We start from the raw sequence: 22,448 nt of genomic DNA on the forward strand, positions 1-22,448 counted from the left end.
AATAAATGGGTTTTGTAAATGTTCTTTGAAAAATTAGAAATTACTGAAAACTTTTAACCCTTCTAATTTGCTAACAACAAAAAATTATGTTTCATGGATATGTAAAGTAGACATGTGGGAAATGTAATTTATTACCTATTTTGTGTAACATAACTCTCTGGTTTAAAAGCATAAGGCTGTGTGCCCTCGTTGCGTTTTTAGGCGTTTCCGCACGTTTTTTGTCGCAGCGGAAACGCTTAAAAATGCTTAAGAACGCATTCCCATGCAATCCTATGGGATTCCGCAGTTACTGTGCCCATGCTGTGGATTTTCCCACTAATGAATCGCATAGTGGTAAAATCCGCAGCATGTTCATTATTTCTGCGGAATCGCGGCGATTCCGCCGCCATAGGATTGCATTGAAATGCTCACTTTACGCATGTGGCTATGCTCACCATGCGTAAAGTGAACGCTTCATGTGCGGATGGTACCCAGGGTTTGAGGGGAGGAGACTCTCCTTCGGCCCTGGGTACAATATTCCTGTAAAAAAAAGAATTAAAATAAAAAATAGGGATATACTTAGCTTCTGATGGCCCCCGGAGTCCTCCCGCCTCTCAGCGGTGCACGCGGCGGATTCCGTTCCCAGGGATGCATTCTGTGAATCACCTGAGATGACGTCGCGGTCACGCGACTGTGCCGTTACAGAGGTCCTTCGCGCAAAGTATCCTTGGGAACGGAACGTACCGGGAGCGCCGCTGAGGAGATCGGGGGCCATCGGAAGGTGAGAATAACCATATTTTTTAATTATTTTTTACATTCTATCTTTTACTGTTGATGCTGCATAGGCAGCATCAATAGTAAAAAGTTGATGTCAAGCACTATGCTTGACAAGTGTGACCAACCTGTCAATCATTTTTCCAAGCGATGCTTTAAATCGCTTGTAAAGTGCAAACATTCTGCAAGCTAAAAATGCTTGCAAAAACGCTTGTGTTTTGTGGGAAAACGCATGCGAATTCCGCATGCTTTTTACCATCAGCAGGGAGTTGCGGAAATGCTGTGGACATTTCCGCAGCATTTCTGCGACGTGGGCACATAGCCTAAGAATAAGTATGAAAATTGCAACATTTTCTCCAAATTTCCGATATTTTCACAAATAAACAAAAGTTGTATCGAACAAATTTTACCACTCTCATGAATTACAATATGTCATGACAACACAGTCTCAAAATCACTATGGTCCGTTTGAAGCTTTCCAGAGTTAATACCCCATAAATTGACACTAGTCATAATTGTAAAATTTGGCTTTGTCATGAAGGTGAAAACAGGCTTGGTGGGTGAAGGAGTTAAAACTGTTTATTTAGATTGTTGAGAACACTTTATTTGGTATATGAACATGAAAGATTTTATGAATGCTGATATGATCCTGTAATCCGTAATATCCTAATTAGCTTTATTAAATAAGCTGGTGCCCCAAATATTATGCTATTATTATATTACGGTAAATATTATTATTATGAAAAAATAAAGATTATTATTATGCTGAATAGCAATAAGAGATCTTCTTTATATCTAATAGGAGTGGAAGACTGGGAAGAGGAAAGCAGAGAAGGATGAACTAGTTGGCTGTATGATTTTTTCTACCATCGAACCAGAAGCTCCTGACTTGGACTTAATAGAAGTGTAATGTTTTTGTATCTATTTAGACAAAAGTTTTAGATTTAATGTTGCAAATCTGCAAACATTAAAAGATTAATTTTCTTGCTAGTGTAGTACTACAAATCTGTTTTTCATCACAACTCTATAATACAGTTAGAGTGATCTTTTAAGGTGTTGTTTGATCTTCAATAATTGTCCTACATTTACTAAACATTTTATACCATTACATAAGGTACCTTCACACTCAGCGACGCTGCAGCGATACCGACAACGATGTCGATCGCTGCAGCGTCGCTGTTTGGTCGCTGGAGAGCTGCCCAATATAATGCTGCACAAACGTTATGGCCCCATAAGATGCTCCATACAGACACTTGCCCCATTATAGTGCTGCACAAACGTTATGGCCCCATAAGATGCTCCAAACAGTCACTTGCCCCTTATAGTGCTGCACAATCGTTATGGCCCCATAAGATACTCCATACAGTCACTTGCCCCCTTATAGTGCTGCACAAGCGTTATGGCCCCATAAGATGCTCCATACAGTCACTTGCCCCCTTATAGTGCTGCACAAGCGTTATGGCCCCATAAGATGCTCCATACAGTCACTTGCCCCCTCATAGTGCTGCACAATCGTTATGGCCCCATAAGATGCTCCATACAGTCACTTGCCCCCTTATAGTGCTGCACAAGCGTTATGGCCCCATAAGATGCTCCATAGACACATTTGCCCAATATAATGCTGCACAAACGTTATGGCCCTATAAGTTGCTCCATACAGACACTTGCCCCATTATAGTGCTGCACAAACGTTATGACCCCATAAGATGCTCCAAACAGTCACTTGCCCCTTATAGTGCTGCACAAGCGTTATGGCCCCATAAGATGCTCCATACAGTCACTTGCCCCCTTATAATGCTGCACAATCGTTATGGCCCCATAAGATGCTCCATACAGTCACTTGCCCCATTATAGTGCTGCACAAGCCTTATGGCCCCATAAGATGCTCCATACAGTCACTTGCCCCCTTATAATGCTGCACAATCGTTATGGCCCCATAAGATGCTCCATATAGTCACTTGCCCCATTATAGTGCTGCACAATCGTTATGGTGCAACTAGATTGTGGCCCGATTCTAACGCATCGGGTATTCTAGAATATGCATGTCCCCGTAGAATATGGACAATGATGATTCCAGAATTCGCGGCAGATTGTTGATTGGTCGAGGCAACCTTTATGACATCATCGTCGCCATGACAACCATTATGACATCATCGTCGCTGTGCCCGTTGCTGATTGGTCGAGGCCTAGCGGCCTCGACCAATCAGAGACGCAGGATGTCTACGTCCTTTATGACATCATCGTCGCTGTGCCTGTTGCTGATTGGTCGAGGCCGCGGGATTTCTACGTCGATGCTGGCTGCCTGGCGGCCTCGACCAATCAGAGAGCAGGGATTTCCAGGACAGACAGACAGACAGACGGAAAAACCCTTAGACAATTATATATATATATTTGCCCAATATAATGCTGCACAAACGTTATGGCCCTATAAGTTGCTCCATACAGACACTTGCCCCATTATAGTGCTGCACAAACGTTATGACCCCATAAGATGCTCCAAACAGTCACTTGCCCCTTATAGTGCTGCACAAGCGTTATGGCCCCATAAGATGCTCCATGCAGTCACTTGCCCCATTATAGTGCTGAACAATCGTTATGGCCCCATAAGATGATCCATACAGTCACTTGCCCCTTATAGTGCTGCACAAGCGTTATGGCCCCATAAGATGATCCATACAGTCACTTGCCCCATATGCTGTGGCTGCAATAAAAAAAAAAAAAAATCACATACTCACCTCTCCGTCGCTCAGGACCCCAGCACTTTCATCTGCTCCTCGTTCGGGTGCGGCTCCATCTAGCACTGACGTTCAGCAGAGGGCGCGCACTGACCACGTCAAAGCGCCCTCTGACCTGAGTGTCACTGCCAGATGACGCTGATGACGGAGCCGCACCGGAACGAGGAGAGGTAAATATCGCGCTGCGCAGCGCTCCCCCTCCCCGTATACTTACCTGCTCCTGGCGCGGTGCAGTCCCTGCTTCTCCCGGCGCTGCATATTCTTCCTGTACTGAGCGGTCACCGTTACCGTTCCTTACAGTAATGAATAGCGGCTCCACCCCTATGGGAGGTGGAGCCGCATATTCATTACTGTAATGAGCGGTACCATGTGACCGCTCAGTACAGGAAGAATATGCAGCGCTGGAAGAAGCAGGGATGTGTAGGGAACGCGCCAGGAGTAGGTAAGTATAATTAGATAGCCACCCCTCCCCTGCTGACCCCCGGGTATGACTCGAGTATAAGCCGAGAGGGGGACTTTCAGCCCAAAAAAATGGGCTGAAAATCTCGGTTTATACTCGAGTATATACGGTAATCCAATTGGTAAACAGCCTAACAAGAAAATAAAGTAAAAATGCCAGAATTATGGGTTTTTTTGTTGCCGCAACATTGCATTAAAATGCAATAACGGGCGATCAAAAGATTATAACTGCACCAAAATGGTATCATTAAAAACGTCAGCTCAGCACCCAAAAAATAAGCCTTCACCCAACCCGAGATCACGAAAAATCTACACATGTTTGGTATCTATGAACTCGTAATGACCTGGAGAATCATAATGGCAGGTCAGTTTTAGCATTTAGAGAACATGGTAAAATAGCAAAACAAAAAACAGTTGTGGAATTGCACTTTTTCTTTGCAATTTCACTGCACTTTGAATTTTTTCTTCCCATTTTCCAGTACACTATATGACAAAACTAATGGTGTCTTTGAAAAGTACAACTCATTTTGCAAAAAAACAAGCCCTCACATGGCCATATTGACGGAAATATAAAAAAAATTATGACAGAAACTCAAAAGCAGGAAAACCCAAGGTGGTGAAGGGGTTAAGGGTGTGCATATGTATGCAACAACATTATTTAATGGTTTTTCACTAGTACTTTTTATTTCTGTTTTTCTTCCCTGAAAGATTTTTGCTTTTTTTTTTTTTCAGTTGAATTGTGCAACTTATGGGTAACATTAATGGTGGAAAACATTATGAAACTAGATGGGCATTTCCTGAAGGAAATACATGGTGCTTGAACAGCGCTGCCAGCTTTACAGCAGTGTATCAGGTGTCGACTGTAAAGATACTGTTCACACTGAACAACTTGTTCTGTTTGACAGGCAGCAGCGATCTGGATCCTGCTTTGACATCGTAGGTCGGAGCAGAAAGGCCAGAACTTTATTTAGTCGCTGGATCTCCCGCAGACATCGCTGAATCGGTGTGTGTGACGCCGATTCAGCGATGTCTTCACTGGTAACCAGGGTAAATATCGGGTTACTAAGCGCAGGGCCGCGCTTAGTAACCCGATATTTACCCTGGTTACCAGTGTAAATGTAAAAAAAACAAACACTACATACTTAAATTCCGGTGTCTGTCCCCCGGCGTTCTGCTTCCCTGCACTCCTCCTGCATCCTGTGTCAGCGCCGGCCGGCCGTAAAGCAGAGCACAGCGGTGACGTCACCGCTCTGCTTTAAGGCCGGCGCTTACACAGTGCAGGGAAGCAGAACGCCGAGGGACGCAACAGACACAGGAATGTAAGTATGTAGTGTTTGTTTTTTTTTACATTTACACTGGTAACCAGGGTAAATATCGGGTTACTAAGTGCGGCCCTGCGCAACCCGATGTTTACCCTGGTTACCCGGGGGCCTCGGCATCGTTGGTCGCTGGAGAGCTGTCTGTGTGACAGCTCTCCAGCGACCACACAGCAACGCTGCAGCGATCGGCATCGTTGTCTAGATCGCTGCAGCGTCGCTTAATGTGACGGTACCTTAAGTCTGCATTCCAAATGGCGCTCCTTCCCTTCCGAGCCCTCCCATGCGCCCAGGGCCGGACTGGGACTAAAATTCAGCCCTGGCATTTGAAGTTACACAGACCCACTTGTCACATGGTGACTGTATAATATCTTTGTACACTTGTAGGTTACAAGAAGTGAGGGGAGTGTAACACGACTATATAACATATAATCACAGCTGTATCTAGCATTACAGCTCAGTCCTATTTATTGCTTTTAGTTGCAGTATCAAGAAAAGCTGCTACTTTACCTACATAACTGGATCTCGTAGGTAATGAAGGGATGAGATGACCAAAGGCTATGGCACCTCAATTCTGAAGCTCCATAAACTTTGCCTACAGCCACTTTTTGTTCCGCTGCGCAGCACGACACCCGGTGACTCTGAAGAGCGGTGACATCAGTAACTCAGTAATGTCACCATTCTTCAGATATTCCAGGTCTTGTGCTGAGCTCCGCGACTGTGAAGAGCGGTATTGTTACTACCATCACCACTCTTCAGAGTCGCTGGGTCTCGCCAGGTCTGGGTTAATAGTGGGGGAGTCTGATAGACACCTCTCCATTACTTACACCAGGGATTGATGGCAGATGACATTACACAGCTGACATCAACCCTAAAAACCATTACACATACCAGAATTAAATGCTCTGGCGGCTGGGAAAAGCAGTAGAGTTAGCGCTATTCCCAGGCACGGGGTGCTAACTGCAACTGTCATCATCCTTGCCTTGTCTCCCTGTGATCACCGAGCCCAGGCAACGATGATGACAGTTGTAGTCCTCACCCAGCACCTGGGAACAGCGTGCATTAAATAAATAATTAAATATATCCCCCTATATTTTAAAACCACTGCAGATTAAACAGACTGTGTCTGTGGGCTTCTCTGGGATGGTCCATGGTTATTGGCCCATCCTGAGCCAAAAAATAGAAGCCCACAGCCTCCACAGAATTGGCTCATGACATTAGATTCGCCAATTCTGGCAGTTTACCCAGCTCATCCTGATGCCCTGCTGTGGTGGCAATCTGGTTAATATATGGTGTTGATGACCGCCGTGTTTTTTCGAAAATCACATATGCCATCAAGCCCTGAGGCTAGTAATGGAGAGGTGTAAGTCAGACCCCCCCTTCCCCATGGTTACTAACCCTGTAAATTAAAACACACACAGAAAAATCCTTTATTTTAAAATAAAAGCCCACCCTCTTTCACCTATTTATTTTCCCAAAAGCACTTCTGCAGGTCCGTTGAAATCCACATTGATGTCTCACAATGATCCTCAACTCTGCTGCATCTGGAGGATGTGAGGAGCGGTGACATCAGTAACATTACCGCTCACCGTGGCTGCTGGAACACACAGTAATGTGAGAACCAGCGGCAGTAACGAGTGGTGACGTCGGTAACATTACCGCTCACCACGGCTGCTGGAACACACAGTAATGTGAGAACCAGCAGCAGTAACGAGTGGTGACGTCGGTAACATTACCGCCGCTCACCACGGCTGCTGGAGCACCAAAAGTAGTGTGAGAACCAGCGGCAGTAACGAGCGGTGACATCAGTAACATTACCGCCGCTCACCACGGCTGCTGGAACACACAGTAATGGGAGAACCAGCGGCAGTAACGAGCGGTGACATCAGTAACATTACCGCCGCTCACCACGGCTGCTGGAGCACAAAAAGTAGTGTGAGAACCAGCGGTAGTAACGAGCGGTGACATCAGTAAGGTTATCACAGGTCACAGCTGGCGATTCTCACGGTAACCTCTATGTGATCCGTAGATGACAGCGTGTGAGCAACCAGCTGTGAACTGCGGTAACCTTACTGATGTCACTGCTCATCACAGCTTCTGGATGTAACAGCGTCAGGGATTGATGCGAGATATCAATGTGAATTACAACGGACCCGTGGAGAGGTTTTTTTGAGAAATAATAGGTGAAAGATGTTGTCTAGGTTTTCATTTTAAAATAAAGGACTTTTCTGTGTGTGTGTTTAATGATTTTTATTTACAGGGTTAGTAATGGGAGTGTCTGACTGACACCGCTCCATTACTAACCCTTGGACTTGATGGCAGAGGTGACTTTTGACAAATCACAGCTGTCATAAAACCTATATATTACCCCAATTGCCACCGCACCAATATGACTGCGTAAAGCAGCAGAATTGGCGTATCTGATGTGATGTGCCAATTCTGGGGCAGTTGTGGGCTTCTATTTTTGGGCTAGGACAGCCAAGAACACTGGACTGTTCCAGCCTGATAATAGAAGCGCCCAGCTTTATCTGTGCTGGTTTTAAAAAGCAGGGGGACCCTCCATCTTTTTTTAATTTAATATGTAAAAAAAAAGAAAAAACAGTATCTATCTCTTTAATTTCTATGCTGCATTTCAGGTCATACATGTCACACAGACAGCACACTAGCAGCGCACGGATAGCACACACGTACACATGGAAGGCATGTGGACATGGACCATGGATCTCACCTGTACTGATTTTTCCAGTACTGGAAACACCAGGACGTGTGGAGGCTTATTATCTTTGCACATATTTAAAGCTTAAAAATCAGTAATTACTTGATTAATGCATAATATTGCAGTATGTGTCAGACGCTCTTCATGGTTGGGCGCCTCCCATCTTGCGATGCCTCCCTCCTGCTTGATTCGTGTGGATGACACGTCTCCTTGGCATCACGCTCCTGCTTAGGCGTACTTCTCTGTCCTGTTGAGGGCAGATCAAATTCCTGCACTGCGCAGGTACGGGGAAAGTTCAGAGAGGCCCAACGCCTGCGCAGTGCAGCCGCGGCGACGCATGCGTCATGCGCCCCTATATTTAACATGGGGGGTGCATGGACATGCGTTGTGCTGCGTTTTGCGACGCATGCGTTTTTTTTTGCCGCAAGCGTGGGGCGCAGAGGACGCAGCTAGTTGCATTTTTTTTGCGTCCAAATTTTTGGCAAAAAAGGACGCATGCGTCGCAAAACGCTGCGTTTTAGCGTGCGTTTTGTTGCGTTTTTGTTTGCGTCTCCGACGCAACATCGCACAATACAAATGTGAACGTAGCCTAAAATCTCTCTTGTTCTGTCACGAAAACAAGGAAGACATTTTTTTTTCTTCATGATTGCTAGTATTTTTGTATTTATTAAAATTTACATTTAGGCTATGTGCACACGTTCAGGAATTCATGCAGAAAATTCCTGAGAATTCCGGACATTTTCTGCATGAAATCCGCAAGAAAACCGCATGCGCTTTTGCCGCGGTTTTGACGCGTTTTTGCCGCGGTTTTGACGCGTTTTTGCCGCGTTTTTTTCCGGACACTTCCCAATGCATTTTGGAGTGGGAAATCCGCAAAAAAAACGCAAAAAGATAGAGCATGTCCGGATTTTGTGCGGTATGCGTTTTTTATGCGGAAAAAAACGCATCATGTGCACAAAACATGCGGAATTCATTCTAAATGATGGGATGCTTATTGTGTGCGGTTTTTTTGCGGTTTTATAACGTTTTTATCGGGAAAAACCGCGAAAAAAACGCAACGTGTGAACACAGCCTCATAGTTTTGTACTGGCCTTGTTTTTTTTAAAAAAATCTTTAAATATATTTTGAACCAATGCAATTCTTTTCAAAAGTGGGTAATTATTGTCAGTGCCTAGTATTTGCGATCATTTGATTTCTTTTGTTTTTAGAGAAAGCTTCTTTCTGCTATTCGAAGTAAGGTTACTTTCACACTGGCGTTCTTTGCAATACGTCGCAATGCGTCGTTTAGGGCAAAAAACACATCCTGCAAAGTGGTTTGCAGGATGTGTTTTTGCCCCATAGATTAACATTAGCGACGCATTGCCACACGTCGCAACCGTCGTGCGACGGTTGCGCCGTGTTGTGGCGGACCGCCGGGAGCAAAAAACGTTAAATGTAACATTTTTTGCTGCCGACGGACCGCCCTCACCTCCCTGCACCTCACAATGGGGCAGCGTATGCGCCGGAAAAATGCATCCGCTGCCTCCGTTGTGCGGCGCATTTATCGCTAGCGTCGGAATCTCGGCCCGACGCACTGCGACGGGCCGATTCCGACGCAAGTGTGAAAGTAGCCTTAGTGGCACTTTAATGTTTTGAACTAATTGCATCTGACTGGGGGAAAACTAAAATGACAGTGTTTTGCTAATGATATAATTAGCTTATCTTGTTGTAATGTGTTGGTCTTTATAAAACTCCCTTTTTTGCTGTGACATCGAATGACTAGATGTGCAAGGATAGAAACCTTTTCTAGTTTAACGTGTTTTATTTGTAATGGAACTGTGTATGATTGTACTCTAAATGTGTTTTTGTTTCTACAGGGAACAAAAGTGTGAAGCGGTCAGCAGGTTCACCAGATCAATGGATGATGGTGTGAAGGACTTACTTAATGTAGGCCAGGAGCACTGGAAGAGATGCACAGGACGTATGTTAACTAACAAAAAACATAGGTTTATTTTCAGTATTCTTTTAATTAAATCCAATCAGCAATGCAAACAGCATAACATACAGAACAAGCTTAACCCTTTAGCCCCTGGAGCTTTTTTTGGTTTTGCGTTTAAGTTTTTCTCTCTCCTCTTTCCCAGAGCCATAACTTTTTTATTTTTCCGTCAATATGTCCATGTGAGGGCTTATTTTTTGCGTAATGAGTTATACTTTTGAACAATACCATTGGTTTTAGCATGTTGTGTACTAGAAAATGGGAAAAAAATTCCAAGTGCGGTTAAATTGCAAAAAAGTGCAATCCCACACTTGTTTGGCTTTTTTGTTCGGGTCACTAAATGCTAAAACTGCCGTTATGATTCTCAAGGTCATTACGAGTTCATAGACACCAAACATGTCTAGGTTATTTTTTATCTAAGTGTTAAAAAAAATTCCAAACTTTGCTTTAAAAAAAAATTGCGCAATTTTCCGATACCCGTAGCCTCTCCATTTTTCGTGATCTCGGGTTGGGTGCCGAGCTGACATTTTTAGTGATATCATTTTGGTGCAGATACGTTCTTTTCATCACCCAGTATTGCATTTTAATGCAATGTCGCGGCGACCAAAAAAACGTAATTCTGGCGTTTTGAATTTTTTTCTCGCTACGCCATTTAGTGATCAGGTTAATTCTTTATTGATAGATCGGGCGATTCTGAACGCAGTGATACCAAATATGTAGGTTTGATTTTTTTTTTTTTTTTTTTTGTTGATTTATTTTGAATAGGGAGAATGGGGGGTGATTTGAACTTTTATATATATTTTTTTTTCTCATATTTTTACAAACTTTTTTTTTAACTTTTGCCATGCTTCAATAGCCTCCATGGGAGGCTAGAAGCTGGCATAGCCTGATTGGCTCTGCTACATAGGGGCGTTGCTCAAATCGCCCCTATGTAGCTGAATTACAGCATTGCTATGAGTGCCGACCACAGGGTGGCGCTCACAGCAATCAGGCATCAACAAACCATAGAGGTCTCAGGGAGACCTCTGGTTGTCATGCCGAAGCACCGCTCACCCCCGATCACGTGACGGGGATCAGTGGTGTGTGCATTTCAGGCCCGATGGCTGGAAGCGCTTGTGTTGTGAATTCTGCTCTTGGGCTCCCTCCGGTGGTTATGAGTGGTAGTGCTGCTGTCTGTGGATCGCAGCATTTATCAGGTGTGTTCAATTTTGACTCAGCTATTTAGTTCTGCTTGATCCTTTAGTCAGTGCCAGTTGTCCATTGTTTTTGGAGGATTCACATCCCTTCAGGTCTCTCCTGTTTGCTGTGCTTTTCTTCAAAGATAAGTCCTGGCTTTGTTTTTGCTGTCCACCTGCTGTGGACCTTATAGTTCTGTGCATTTTCATGTTTTTGTCTTGTCCAGCTTAGTCTGTGAAGGATTTTTTGCAGCCTAGCTGTGTCTCTGGAGATGCAGATATACCCTCCATGTCTTTAGTCAGATGTGGTGATTTGTATTTTCTGTGGGTGATATTTTCTAGTGTTTTAATACTGACCGCATAGTACTCTGTTCTATTCTTTCTTTTTAGCTAGTATGGCCTCCTATGCTAAATCCTGATTTCATGTCTGTGTATGTTATTTCCCTCTCCTCTCACAGTCAATATTTGTGGGGGGCTGTCTATCCTTTGGGGATTTTCTCTGAGGCAAGATAGGTTTCCTGTTTCTGTCTTTAGGGGTAGTTAGTTCTTAGGCTGTGTCGAGGGGTCTAGGGAGTGTTAGGTACCCCCACGGCTATTTCTAGTTGCGCTGCTAAGTTCTTGGTTTGTGGTCAGTACAGGTGCCACCTTCTCCAGAGTACGTCTCATGCTGCTCCAAGGCCACCAGATCATAACACGCTTGTTAAATGCCACTGTCAGAGTTTAACAGCGGCATTTAACTGGTTAATAGGTGTGGGCAGATCGCGATTCCGCCCGTACCTATTGCGGGCAAACGTCAGCTGTTGAAAACAGCTAACATCTTGTAGTTTTAAGGTCGGCTCACCACCAGAGCCCACTTCAAAGCACGGGTACTGACTTTGGACATACTATTCCATCCGAGGTCAGTAAGGGGTTAAGGTACTGGAAACTAGAACACAGAAAGGCGCCGGGCCTCTCTGACCTTTCCCGGTGCCTGCGCACTGCAGTACTTTGCTCTGCCATCAATAGGGCAGACAAAGTAAGCCTGCGCCGGAGCCGCGGCAGGAAGACAAGAAGAAGACATCATGGAAGATAGGAGGCGCTGGACCCGGATTGCGATGCCCATCGGACCGGACTGCAGCGGGACCGCCCCTGGGTGAGTATATTATAACCTGTTTTTCTTCTTACCTTTCAGGTTACATCGGGGCTTATCTACAGCATTGCAGAATGCTGTAGATAAGCCCCTGATGCCGGTGGCCTTAGCTCATATACGATTTTTGGGGTGACAGACTCCCTTTAATATCCACTATCCTGGTATATATGGTCCCCTCATCCCCATCCTGATACACATGGCCCCCTCATCTCTATACTGGTATGCTTGGCACCCTCATCTCTATACTGGTATGCATGGCCCCCCTCATACAGTCATGGTCAAAAGTATTGACTCCCCTGCAATTCTGTCAGATAATACTCATTTTCTTCCTGAAAATGATTGCAAACACAAATTATTTGGTATTATTATCTTCATTTAATTTGTCTGAAATGAAAAAACACAAAAGAGAATGAAGCAAAAAGCAAAACATTGATCATTTCACACACAACTCCAAAAATGGGCTAGACAAAAGTATTGCCACCCTCAGCCTAATACTTGGTTGCACAACCTTTAGCCAAAATAACTGCGACCAACCGCTTCCGGTAACCATCAATGAGTTTCTTACAATGCTCTGCTGGAATTTTAGACCATTCTTCTTTGGCAAACTGCTCCAGGTCCCTGATATTTGAAGGGTGCCTTCTCCAAACTGCCATTTTTAGATCTCTCCACAGGTGTTCTATGGGATTCAGGTCTGGAGTCATTGCTGGCCACCTTAGAAGTCTCCAGTGCTTTCTCTCAAACCATTTTCTAGTGCTTTTTGAAGTGTGTTTTGGGTCATTGTCCTGCTGGAAGACCCATGACCTCTGAGGGAGACCCAGCTTTCTCACACTGGGCCCTACATTATGCTGCAAAATTTATTGGTAGTCTTCAGACTTCATAATGCCATGCACACGGTCAAGCAGTCCAGTGCCAGAGGCAGCAACGCAACCACAAAACATCAGGGAACCTCCGCCATGTTTGACTGTAGGGACCGTGTTCTTTTATTTGAATGCCTCTTTTTTTCTCCTGTAAACTCTATCTTGATGCATTTGCCCAAAAAGCTCTACTTTTGTCTCATCTGACTAGAGAACATTCTTCCAAAACGTTTTAGGCAAGTTTTGGCAAACTCCAGCCTGGCTTTTTTATGTCTCGGGGTAAGAAGTGGGGTCTTCCTGGGTCTCATACCATACAGTCCCTTTTCATTCAGACGCCGACCGATAGTACGGGTTGACACTGTTGTACCCTCGGACTGCAGGGCAGCTTGAACTTGTTTGGATGTTAGTCGAGGTTCTTTATCCAACATCCGCACAATCTTGCGTTGAAATCTCTTGTCAATTTTTCTTTTCCGTCCACATCTAGGGAGGTTAGCCACAGTGCCATGGGCTTTAAACTTCTTGATGACACTGCGCACGGTAGACACAGGAACATTCATTTCTTTGGAGATGGACTTGTAGCCTTGAGATTGCTCATGCTTCCTCACAATTTGGTTTCTCAAGTCCTCAGACAGTTCTTTGGTCTTCTTTCTTTTCTCCATGCTCAATGTGGTACACACAAGGACACAGGACAGAGGTGGAGTCAACTTTAATCCATGTCAACTGGCTATAAGTGTGATTTAGTTATTGCCAACACCTGTTAGGTGCCACAAGTAAGTTACAAGTGCTGTTAATTACACAAATTATAGAAGCATTACATGATTTTTCGAACAGTGCCAATAATTTTGTCCACTCCCTTTTTTATGTTTGGTGTGGAATTATATCCAATATGGCTTTAGGACAATTCTTTTTGTGTTTTTTCATTTAAGACAAATTAAGTGAAGATAATAATACCAAATAATTTATGTTTTCAATCATTTTCAGGAAGAAAATGAGTATTATCTGACAGAATTGCAGGGGTGTCAATACTTTTGGCCATGACTGTACCTAACCTGGTATTCATGCCACCTCATCCCTATTCTAGTATGCATGGCCCCATCCCTACCCTGGTATGCATGCCTACTCATCCCTATCCTGGTATGGAGGGCCCCCATCTTGTCCTAGTATGCAATGCCCCATCCTTATCCTGGTATGCATGGCCCATCCCCATCCTGGTATTCCGTCCCCCTATCTCATCCTAGTATGCATGGCTCCATCCCTATCCTGGTATGCAGGGCCCCATCTTGTCCTAGTATGCATGGCCCCCTCCTGAGTCGGATATGATCGTCCCCCATCCCGGTCCTGGTATGCATGGCCCCATCAGAAAGCATTAAAAAACATTACTTATCTTCCCGGCACTCCCTAGCAGTGTCCTGCTGTGTTGCCAGCAGCTGCTTTATGCTTATAAGCAGCACATGGCAGGGACGTCATGCGCTGCTCACAAGCAGAGTACAGCTGTCAGAATACTCGTTGCCTGGCTCGCCAGGACTGCGCGCAGAGAGCAGTGAGTATTCTTTGCTCTTCAGTTCCGTGCAGCTGCTGGAACAAGATGCTGCGAGGGAGTGCAGTGTAATGGTTTGTTTTTTAATGTTTTCTGATGGGGCCATGCATACCAGGACCAGGATGGGACCAGTCATACCAGAATAAGGATGGAGCCAATCATACCAAGACGATATTAAAGAGAAATTAATATTCATTGCCCTCCATGCCCATGGGTGTGGAATGCAGTGAACATTCATTTCTCTTTAGCAGCGGGCACAGGAGTTAGCCGCAGCGGCCGGCCCGAGCTTCCTGTGACCCGCTGCTCCTCCACTACCAACCACAGCCAGAGCTGGTACATCCACATTTTTGAGGAAAAACGTGCGCATTATAGTCTTAAAAATACGGTACTTTACAGAGCTGCAAAGCCAATACCTGATGGCGAACTGCCCAGGAAACTCCCATGGCTCGCATAGAGTGTGCCCTAATCCTAAATGCTAAATCCTATAAAGCAGTCTTGATCCAGTAGGCAATGATTGCTTTAGAAGAGGCCTAACCTTTTTAAGAGCCCTCTGGTATAATAATAGCCTGAATGAGGCAGTGGCCGATAAATAGTACCTTGCGGCTCTAACCACGTCCGACCTTTGTAGAGCCTTCTCAATAGGATTAAATGGTGCCAGACTAAAGGAAGGTAAAATAATGTCTGAGAGAAATGCGAGAAAAGACTGAACTGGCCTCAACACTACCCTATCCTGATGAAAAACAAGGTACGGAGCGTGACAAGACAGAACTGCAAGCTCCGAGACCCTCCTAATAGAAGTGATGGTGATAACGAAAGCTACCCTATAAGAGAGAAAAAAATTAGAGATCTCTCTTATAGGATCAAAAGGCGGAGACTAAAGAGCTTCCAAAACAAGATTCAGGTCCCAAGAGGAGTCCAATAGGTTAAGTTTTAGCCTGAGGTTTATATGCTAAATCTCTCGAAAAAAGAATAGCCAAGGCAGACACCTAACCCTTGAAGGAGTTAAGGGACAGCACTGCCTCCAATCCGGACTGTAAGAAGGAGAGCAGCGCTCACAAGAAAAGAAGACATTGACTAATTGGCCTCTGTTTACACAGGACTCATTACAGTTAGCACTGGGCAACCCGCCACAGGGCGTTACCAATAGGCTATGATTCAGATGCTTTGCATACTCTGTGTGAACACTGCTGTAGAGTATTTATTTGCACTGGTGTGCCAAGCCGTCAATCCCTGATTGTAGGCTGGCTGTCTCATTTGATATCACCGCACCAGTGCAGTCGCCATCTTTATTTGGGCCCGCTGCACCATGATAGTGTATTTGAGTTGAGGTCTGGACAGGTAAGCACCTTTGTCTGATTTTTTCTGTGGTATAGACTAAATATTTGTAGACTCACACCAATAAAAATAAGTCATCCAAGTGCAACGGTAGACTCGCAATGAGGATGGCTTCCGGGCTTTAATCATAATCTGGATAACTGATTCAGACATATCTCCTGCTCTCAAAATCACGACTTCAACAGCCACACCGTTAAATTGTGCACCCGTAAAGTTGGATGGAAGGACGGACCCTGGGATAGAAGGTTCGGAAGAGCCAATGGGGCATCCCGACAGGTGATTGATGGGCCCTCCGATACCAGTCTAAAGCAATGAGACTGACTAGAACACCCTCTGCCTGGTATTCTTGAGAGATCTGGGTAGAAGCAGTAGAGGAGGAAGAGGCAAGACAGAGAGAACTGTGCCGATTGCGATCCCCTCAGGGTCCCCAATACCTTGCCATAAATTTCAGCACCTTGAGGTTTAGTCTGGATGCCATTAGATCAACACCTGGTGCGCCCCTCCACTAACAAATCTGCCTGAACTCCTCCTGGTTAGGAGTCCACACTCCTGCCGGTAGCTGCTGGTGACACCACTTGGGATACTGGCAACAGCGAAGGGGGAGACAAATAGAGAGTGTATTGACCATTCCCAAGAGGCTAGAAGCATGCTATGTTGAGTCCTTGACTGTAATTGAGCAAATGGCACAGTCTCGAACATCTTTCCTTGGACCTTCATGAAAAATCATCCCTGCTGTGATGTTTTAAAGTTCTGATGGAAGACTGAAGAGATCTCTTCCCCTCTGGAAGAAATGCTAATGTCTGAATTGTGTTGAACACCGTTCCCAAAATACATAGCCGCTGTGTCGGAACCAAAATATACTTTGTCCTGTTGACAATCTGAATGAATGAAGAAAATGTCCAGCTTCACCGAATCCATGAAAAAAAGGTTTCTTTATTCACAATCTTGTGACATAGAGGATATAAACTTCAGCACAAATCATATGATTGTAAATCTCAATGCGTTTCTGGAGATTAAGCTCCCTTATTCATGACATGTCATGATTAAGGGAGCTTAGTCTCCAGAAACGCGTTGAGATTCACACCCATACAGTTTGTTCTGAAGTTTATATCCTATATGTTACAAGTTTGTGAATAAAGAAACCTTTTTTTCACGGATTCGGTGAAGCTGGACATTTTCTTGTTTTGGATTCTACATGCCTGGACACAGTGGGTCCGTGCTCCCGAAGCTCAGCTTATGCATCACGGGTGAGCTGGTTTATATTACTTTTAATCTAAATTAATCCCTCCAGAGTCTGTAGAATGATAAGCAGGCTTGCTACATTCAGAGCAGAGGATGTGGCTTTGACAAGAATATCATCCAGATAGGGAAAAACAATTATCCCTTTGAACCATACTTATGAAAATAAACATGGAGCAACACTGTCTGCATAGATAAATAAAAAGGTATAGGTTTTTCAAATTAAACATATTTGAGTACAAATGTATATAAACATGTTACAAAGCACATTAACATAAATACAAGAACCAATTTAAACAAGGAGATCAGGTAGAGAATGGTTGGTGTGTCCTTTTAACAGCAAGCAATTGTATGATAAAGTGCATATGCAAAATAGAGGGGGCAGGACTAGACCACTCAATTGGACATTGCTTTGCAGCTGTTATGCCGGAGGCGACAGACTGTTATGCCGGAGGTGGCAAATTCCAAGAGTGGACCCACTGGACTGTGATACTGAACCTCCCTCGAGCGAGCACACCAGATTGGACTAACCCCTATACAGGGATAGTTTTTGGAGCAAGCTCGGAGGCCTCGAGTACCAGGGGTCGGCTCGAGGATAGCGAACAGAGATGGGACTGGGACGCGGGAAGAGAGATAGAGCCGCGCAGGTAAGGAGCAGGATGAGTAACCACAAAAAGAGGAAATAGGCAAGGGAGACCTAAGAGAAGAAGGTCAGCAGACTAATGAGGAGACTGAGGAGAAAATTGTAACAGGTCCCAGGAGGACACAGGGCTGGAAAATGAAAAGGTAACAGGGAGGCAAGGGGTTAAGACACAGATACTGGGCAAGAAGAAACAGGGAGGCAAGGGGTTAAGACACAAATATCAGTATCCCTGTGGACATAAGCAAGGAGCAGAGGGACAGGCCTGGTAATGGGAGAGAAACTCAACAATCAGGCGCCTCCACAAGGGAAGGGCAGCCTGAAATACCTAATGCCAGCCCCCTATTGGCCCAGCAATACTGCCGGGTCAGGTCACAGTGCTGGATAAGGGGGAGGAATGTGCGCGTGCTCGATCCCCAAGATGAATATGGGAAGAGACAGAGCGCGCGGCTGGCAGCAGGGAGGAAGCATGCCGACGTGCCTGAGCAGGCACGCGCCGGGAGCCAGACCTGAGAGAAGCCCGCAGCAGCACGGGAGCAACGAAGGAGGAGGAATCGGCAAGCTTGGCGCCAGCAGCAACAGTCCTGGGACCGGTGAGCATGGTGCTAACAGTAGCACATAGTACTCGTGTCAATGCACATCTTGTCAATAAAAATCTTGACTCCCCTGTCCTAATGCTTACCCATGCTGAACTGTTCAGGACACTCGCCACACAACTCCAACCCCATTTCGCATTCGCTTCTTCGGGGGGGGGGGGGGGGAGTTCTCATAAATTGGTATATTTTGGAGTGTTCCATTCTAATGTTCTGCCTCAGGCTGAACCACTGGTCTTTTGGTCCTCACGGCAGTGTTCTAATGGTTTCCTATGCAGGAGAAGGAGGTCTGGGAGCTTCAACGGGATCCACATGCAACACCAAATGGGTAGAGCCAAAGCAGAAGGCCGGTGGGTGCTCACAAGCCTAGTGAGCACAGCCAAACAAGAAAATTGAGAGAATAGCGGCACACCATTGATGAAAAAATGAAAATAACTTTATTCAGTCATAACAAGCCATATTAAAAACATGAAAGGCCTTACGTGTTTCAGGTGCATGCAGCACCCTTAGGGCTTGTTTTCACTTGCGAGGAACACGTCCGTGTCTCGCATGTGGAAACGAAGCTCTGGTGTCGGCACTCTGGAGCGGAGCGTGCGGCCGCATAGCAACACATGCAGCCGCACGCTCCGCTCCGGAGTGCCGGCACCAGAGCTTCGTTTCCACATGCGAGACACGGACGTGTTCCTCGCAAGTGAAAACAAGCCCTTAGTCATAGGATATACAATTAAAATCACAGCCAGAATAAATATCAATGAACAACCAATCACAGATGACAAATGATTAATCACATATGCACAAGGTGTGGATGCAAACACAGCAGCAAAGAGACAGAGAAATAAAGCATCAATAAATATAAAATAGATCATTTCTTGAGTTCATGCCCATTGGATATCTCGTGTCCAACTTTAGAATCCAGAATGCCTCCCCTGAAGTCAATAGTTTCTGTTTGTTTCCACCCCGAATAAGATTAAAAATCTTTTCAAATGCATTAAAAGCAAAATGTGACGTTTCCTTGGTGAATATTCACGAAGTATTTTGAGGCACCAGAATAAGCCGTATTTTTGTTTTGAATTTTGGCTAAATGTTCAGCTATGCGTTTCTTAATTTTTCGTGTAAAACAACCAACATATTGCATTTTGCACGACAAACAACAGATGCAGTAAGGCTACGTTCACACTAGCGTTGTGCGCCGCTGCGTCGGCAACGCACCGAAAAACGCGTGCAAACGCACGCAAAAACGCTGCGTTTTTCGACACGTGCGTCGTTTTTTGACGAAAATCGGAGGCAAGAAAAATGCAACTTGTTGCGTTTTCTTGGTCCGACGCTAGCGTCAAAAAAGACGCACGTGTCGGAAAACGCAAAAAGCAAAAACGCATGCGTCCCCCATGTTAAACATAGGGGCGCATGACGCGTGCGTCGCCGCTGCGTCGCCCGACGCTAGCGCGACGCACACTAGCCGAACGCTAGTGTGAACGTAGCCTAAATTACATATTATTCAGGGTGGAAACTAACAGAAACTATTGACTTCAGGGGAGGCATTCTGGATTCTAAAAGTTGGACACGAGATATCCGATGGGCATGAACTCAAGAAATGATCTACGATATTTTATATTTATAGATGTTTTTTTTTTCTCTTTCCTGCTGTTTGCATCCACAACTTGTGTATATGTGATTAATCATTTGTCATCTGTGATTGGTTGTTCATTGATATTAATTCTGGCTGTGATTTTAATTGTATATCCTATGACTAAGGGTGCTGCATGCACCTGAAACGCGTAAGGATTTTTCATGTTTTTAATATGGCTTCTTATGCCTGAATAAAGTTTTTTTTTTTTTTTTTTCATTTTTTCATCAGTGGTGTGCCGCTATCCTCAAAATTTTTCCTTAATGGTTTCCTATGTGGTCTCTATTTATCCCTCTGAACCATAGCAGCGCCATAACCAGGACCAGGATGTTCATGAATACCCTAGGCACTGTGGTCAGTCCAAATGGGAGTGCCCTGAAGTGATAGTGATCTTAATTCACAGCAAAATAAAAAAATCGCTGATGGGCTGGAAAAATTGCCACATTATTATTATACATTTTTATAGCCCCATTTATTCCATGGTGCTTTACATGTGAATACGGGGCAATGTAGACAAATACATTAAACATGAGCAAAAAACAAGGCACGCAGGTACATAAGGAGGGAGGACCCTGCCCTCGAGGGCTCACTGTCTGCAGGGGATGGGTGAGGATACACTAGGAGAGGGTAGAGCTAGTTGTGCGGCGGTTCAGTAGGTTGAGGATCACTGCAAGCTGTAGGCTTGTCCAAAGAGGCGAGTCTTCAGGTTCTTTTTGAAGGTTTCCATGGTAGGTGAGAGTTTGATGTGTTGGGGTAGAGAGTTCCAGAGTATGCAGGAAGCACGGGAGAAGTTTTGGATGCGGTTGTGAGAAGAAGAGATGAGAGGGGAGTAGAAAAGGAGGTTTTGAAAGGATCGGAGGTTGCGTGTAGGTAGGTACCGGGAGACCATGTCACAGATGTATGGAGGCGCTGTGCTTTCCGGCTGGCCGGCGCTCACAGCCAGTGCAGAGAAGCACAGCGCCGGGGACAGACAGCAGAAGGTAAGTATGTAGTGTTTGTTTTTTTTACGTTTACGCTGGTAACCAGGGTAAACATCGGGTTACTAAGCGCGGCCCTGCGCTTAGTAACCCGATGTTTACCCTGGTTACCAGTGAAGACATCGCTGAATTGGCGTCACACACGCCGATTCAGCGATGTCTGCTGGAGGTCCAGCGACAAAATAAAGTTCTGGACTTTCTGCAGCGACCAACGACATCACAGCAGGATCCTGATCGCTGCTGCGTGTCAAACTGAACGATATCGCTAGCCAGGACGCTGCAACGTCACGGATCGCTAGCGATATCGTTCAGTGTGAAGGTACCTTAAGTTTGAATAAACAATCCTGAAGCACTCTGAAATTGTAACACCTACAGTTACACCTGCCTGAAGCAGTGGAAGCTATTGCCTGGTTGAAACTGGGAGGGCAAGAGCTAAACGAACGAGCCTGAAGTAGAGTGGAGAACACTATTCTGTAACCGGAAGAGATGAACTCTCTGACCCAAAGATCTCTGATTGTCCTAAGCCATTTCTCCTGAAAAGGGAGGAAGGGGACACCCCCCCAGGAAGAATCCCTGTCTAGGGGCTGCTCGTCAAGCATTGACTTTCCTGTTGCTTCTGGATCCAGAGGGCCTGATCCAGAATTGCATCTGACAGGTGTTGGTCTAAAAGGTAGCTCTCCTGGGAGACCTTTGGTCCCACCTGCCATCCGACTCGTCCGGTGCCTTAAATTGATGAAAAGGACCGACCTTCAAGGCCCCATGCCTTGGCCTTGGACTGAGGAAGCTGTGGTGCCTCCTCTTTGCCTCCTAAATAATCTCATCTAGCGTGCTTCTAAATGAATGACCCATGTAATGGTAGTTCAACAGCGATCTTTTTGAAGCTATGTTTATGCTCCACACCTTGAGCCCCAGCATGCGACGAGTTGCTATGCAATTACTTGACACTTGGGCAGATCACTTTGCCGCTTCTAAGGATGCAGAGATACTTCCCTGCCTGTGTAATCTGATCTGCTATCTTGGCTAATTCCACATCCTGGAAACAAGCAAAAAAAACTTGGTTGCAAATGTTTAGCCCACACTGTCACCACTTTGGAAACCCAAGTAGCAGAAAAGGGTTGGCAAAGGTCAAAACCTGCCGCTTAATTGTGTCTATCCATGGGGTCATTATGGGCAGCCGACACAAAAGGTAGAGTGATCAGCTTAAAATAAACAAGGTACTAGAGTGTCTACCACCGGTGGAGTAGGCCAAGAGGCCATCAGATCTCCATACTACTACGCTTTTGAAAGCGTTTGTGTCACGGGTTTAACACGACAGAGAGAAGTCAGAAAACCGCAGCGTCTGATTTTTTTTTTCTTCTCCTGCACTGATTAGAAGCACGTGACCTGCATAT

At 45.2% G+C, this 22,448-nt stretch overlaps 1 protein-coding gene across 5 annotated transcripts in view; it reads left to right on the forward strand.

Annotated features, from left to right (window-relative positions):
- Positions 1-22,448, forward strand: part of SNX9 (sorting nexin 9) — a 547,796-nt gene that overhangs the window by 419,178 nt on the left and 106,170 nt on the right. For all 5 annotated transcript variants that reach the window (XM_069769362.1, XM_069769364.1, XM_069769363.1 and 2 more), the window contains 2 exons: positions 1,556-1,659; positions 9,836-9,939. In XM_069769362.1, coding sequence (XP_069625463.1) covers positions 1,556-1,659; positions 9,836-9,939 — 208 coding nt within the window. The remainder of the gene's footprint in view (positions 1-1,555; positions 1,660-9,835; positions 9,940-22,448) is intronic.

Source organism: Ranitomeya imitator, chromosome 5, assembly GCF_032444005.1.
Source record: "Ranitomeya imitator isolate aRanImi1 chromosome 5, aRanImi1.pri, whole genome shotgun sequence".
NCBI classification, from domain to species: domain Eukaryota; kingdom Metazoa; phylum Chordata; class Amphibia; order Anura; family Dendrobatidae; genus Ranitomeya; species Ranitomeya imitator.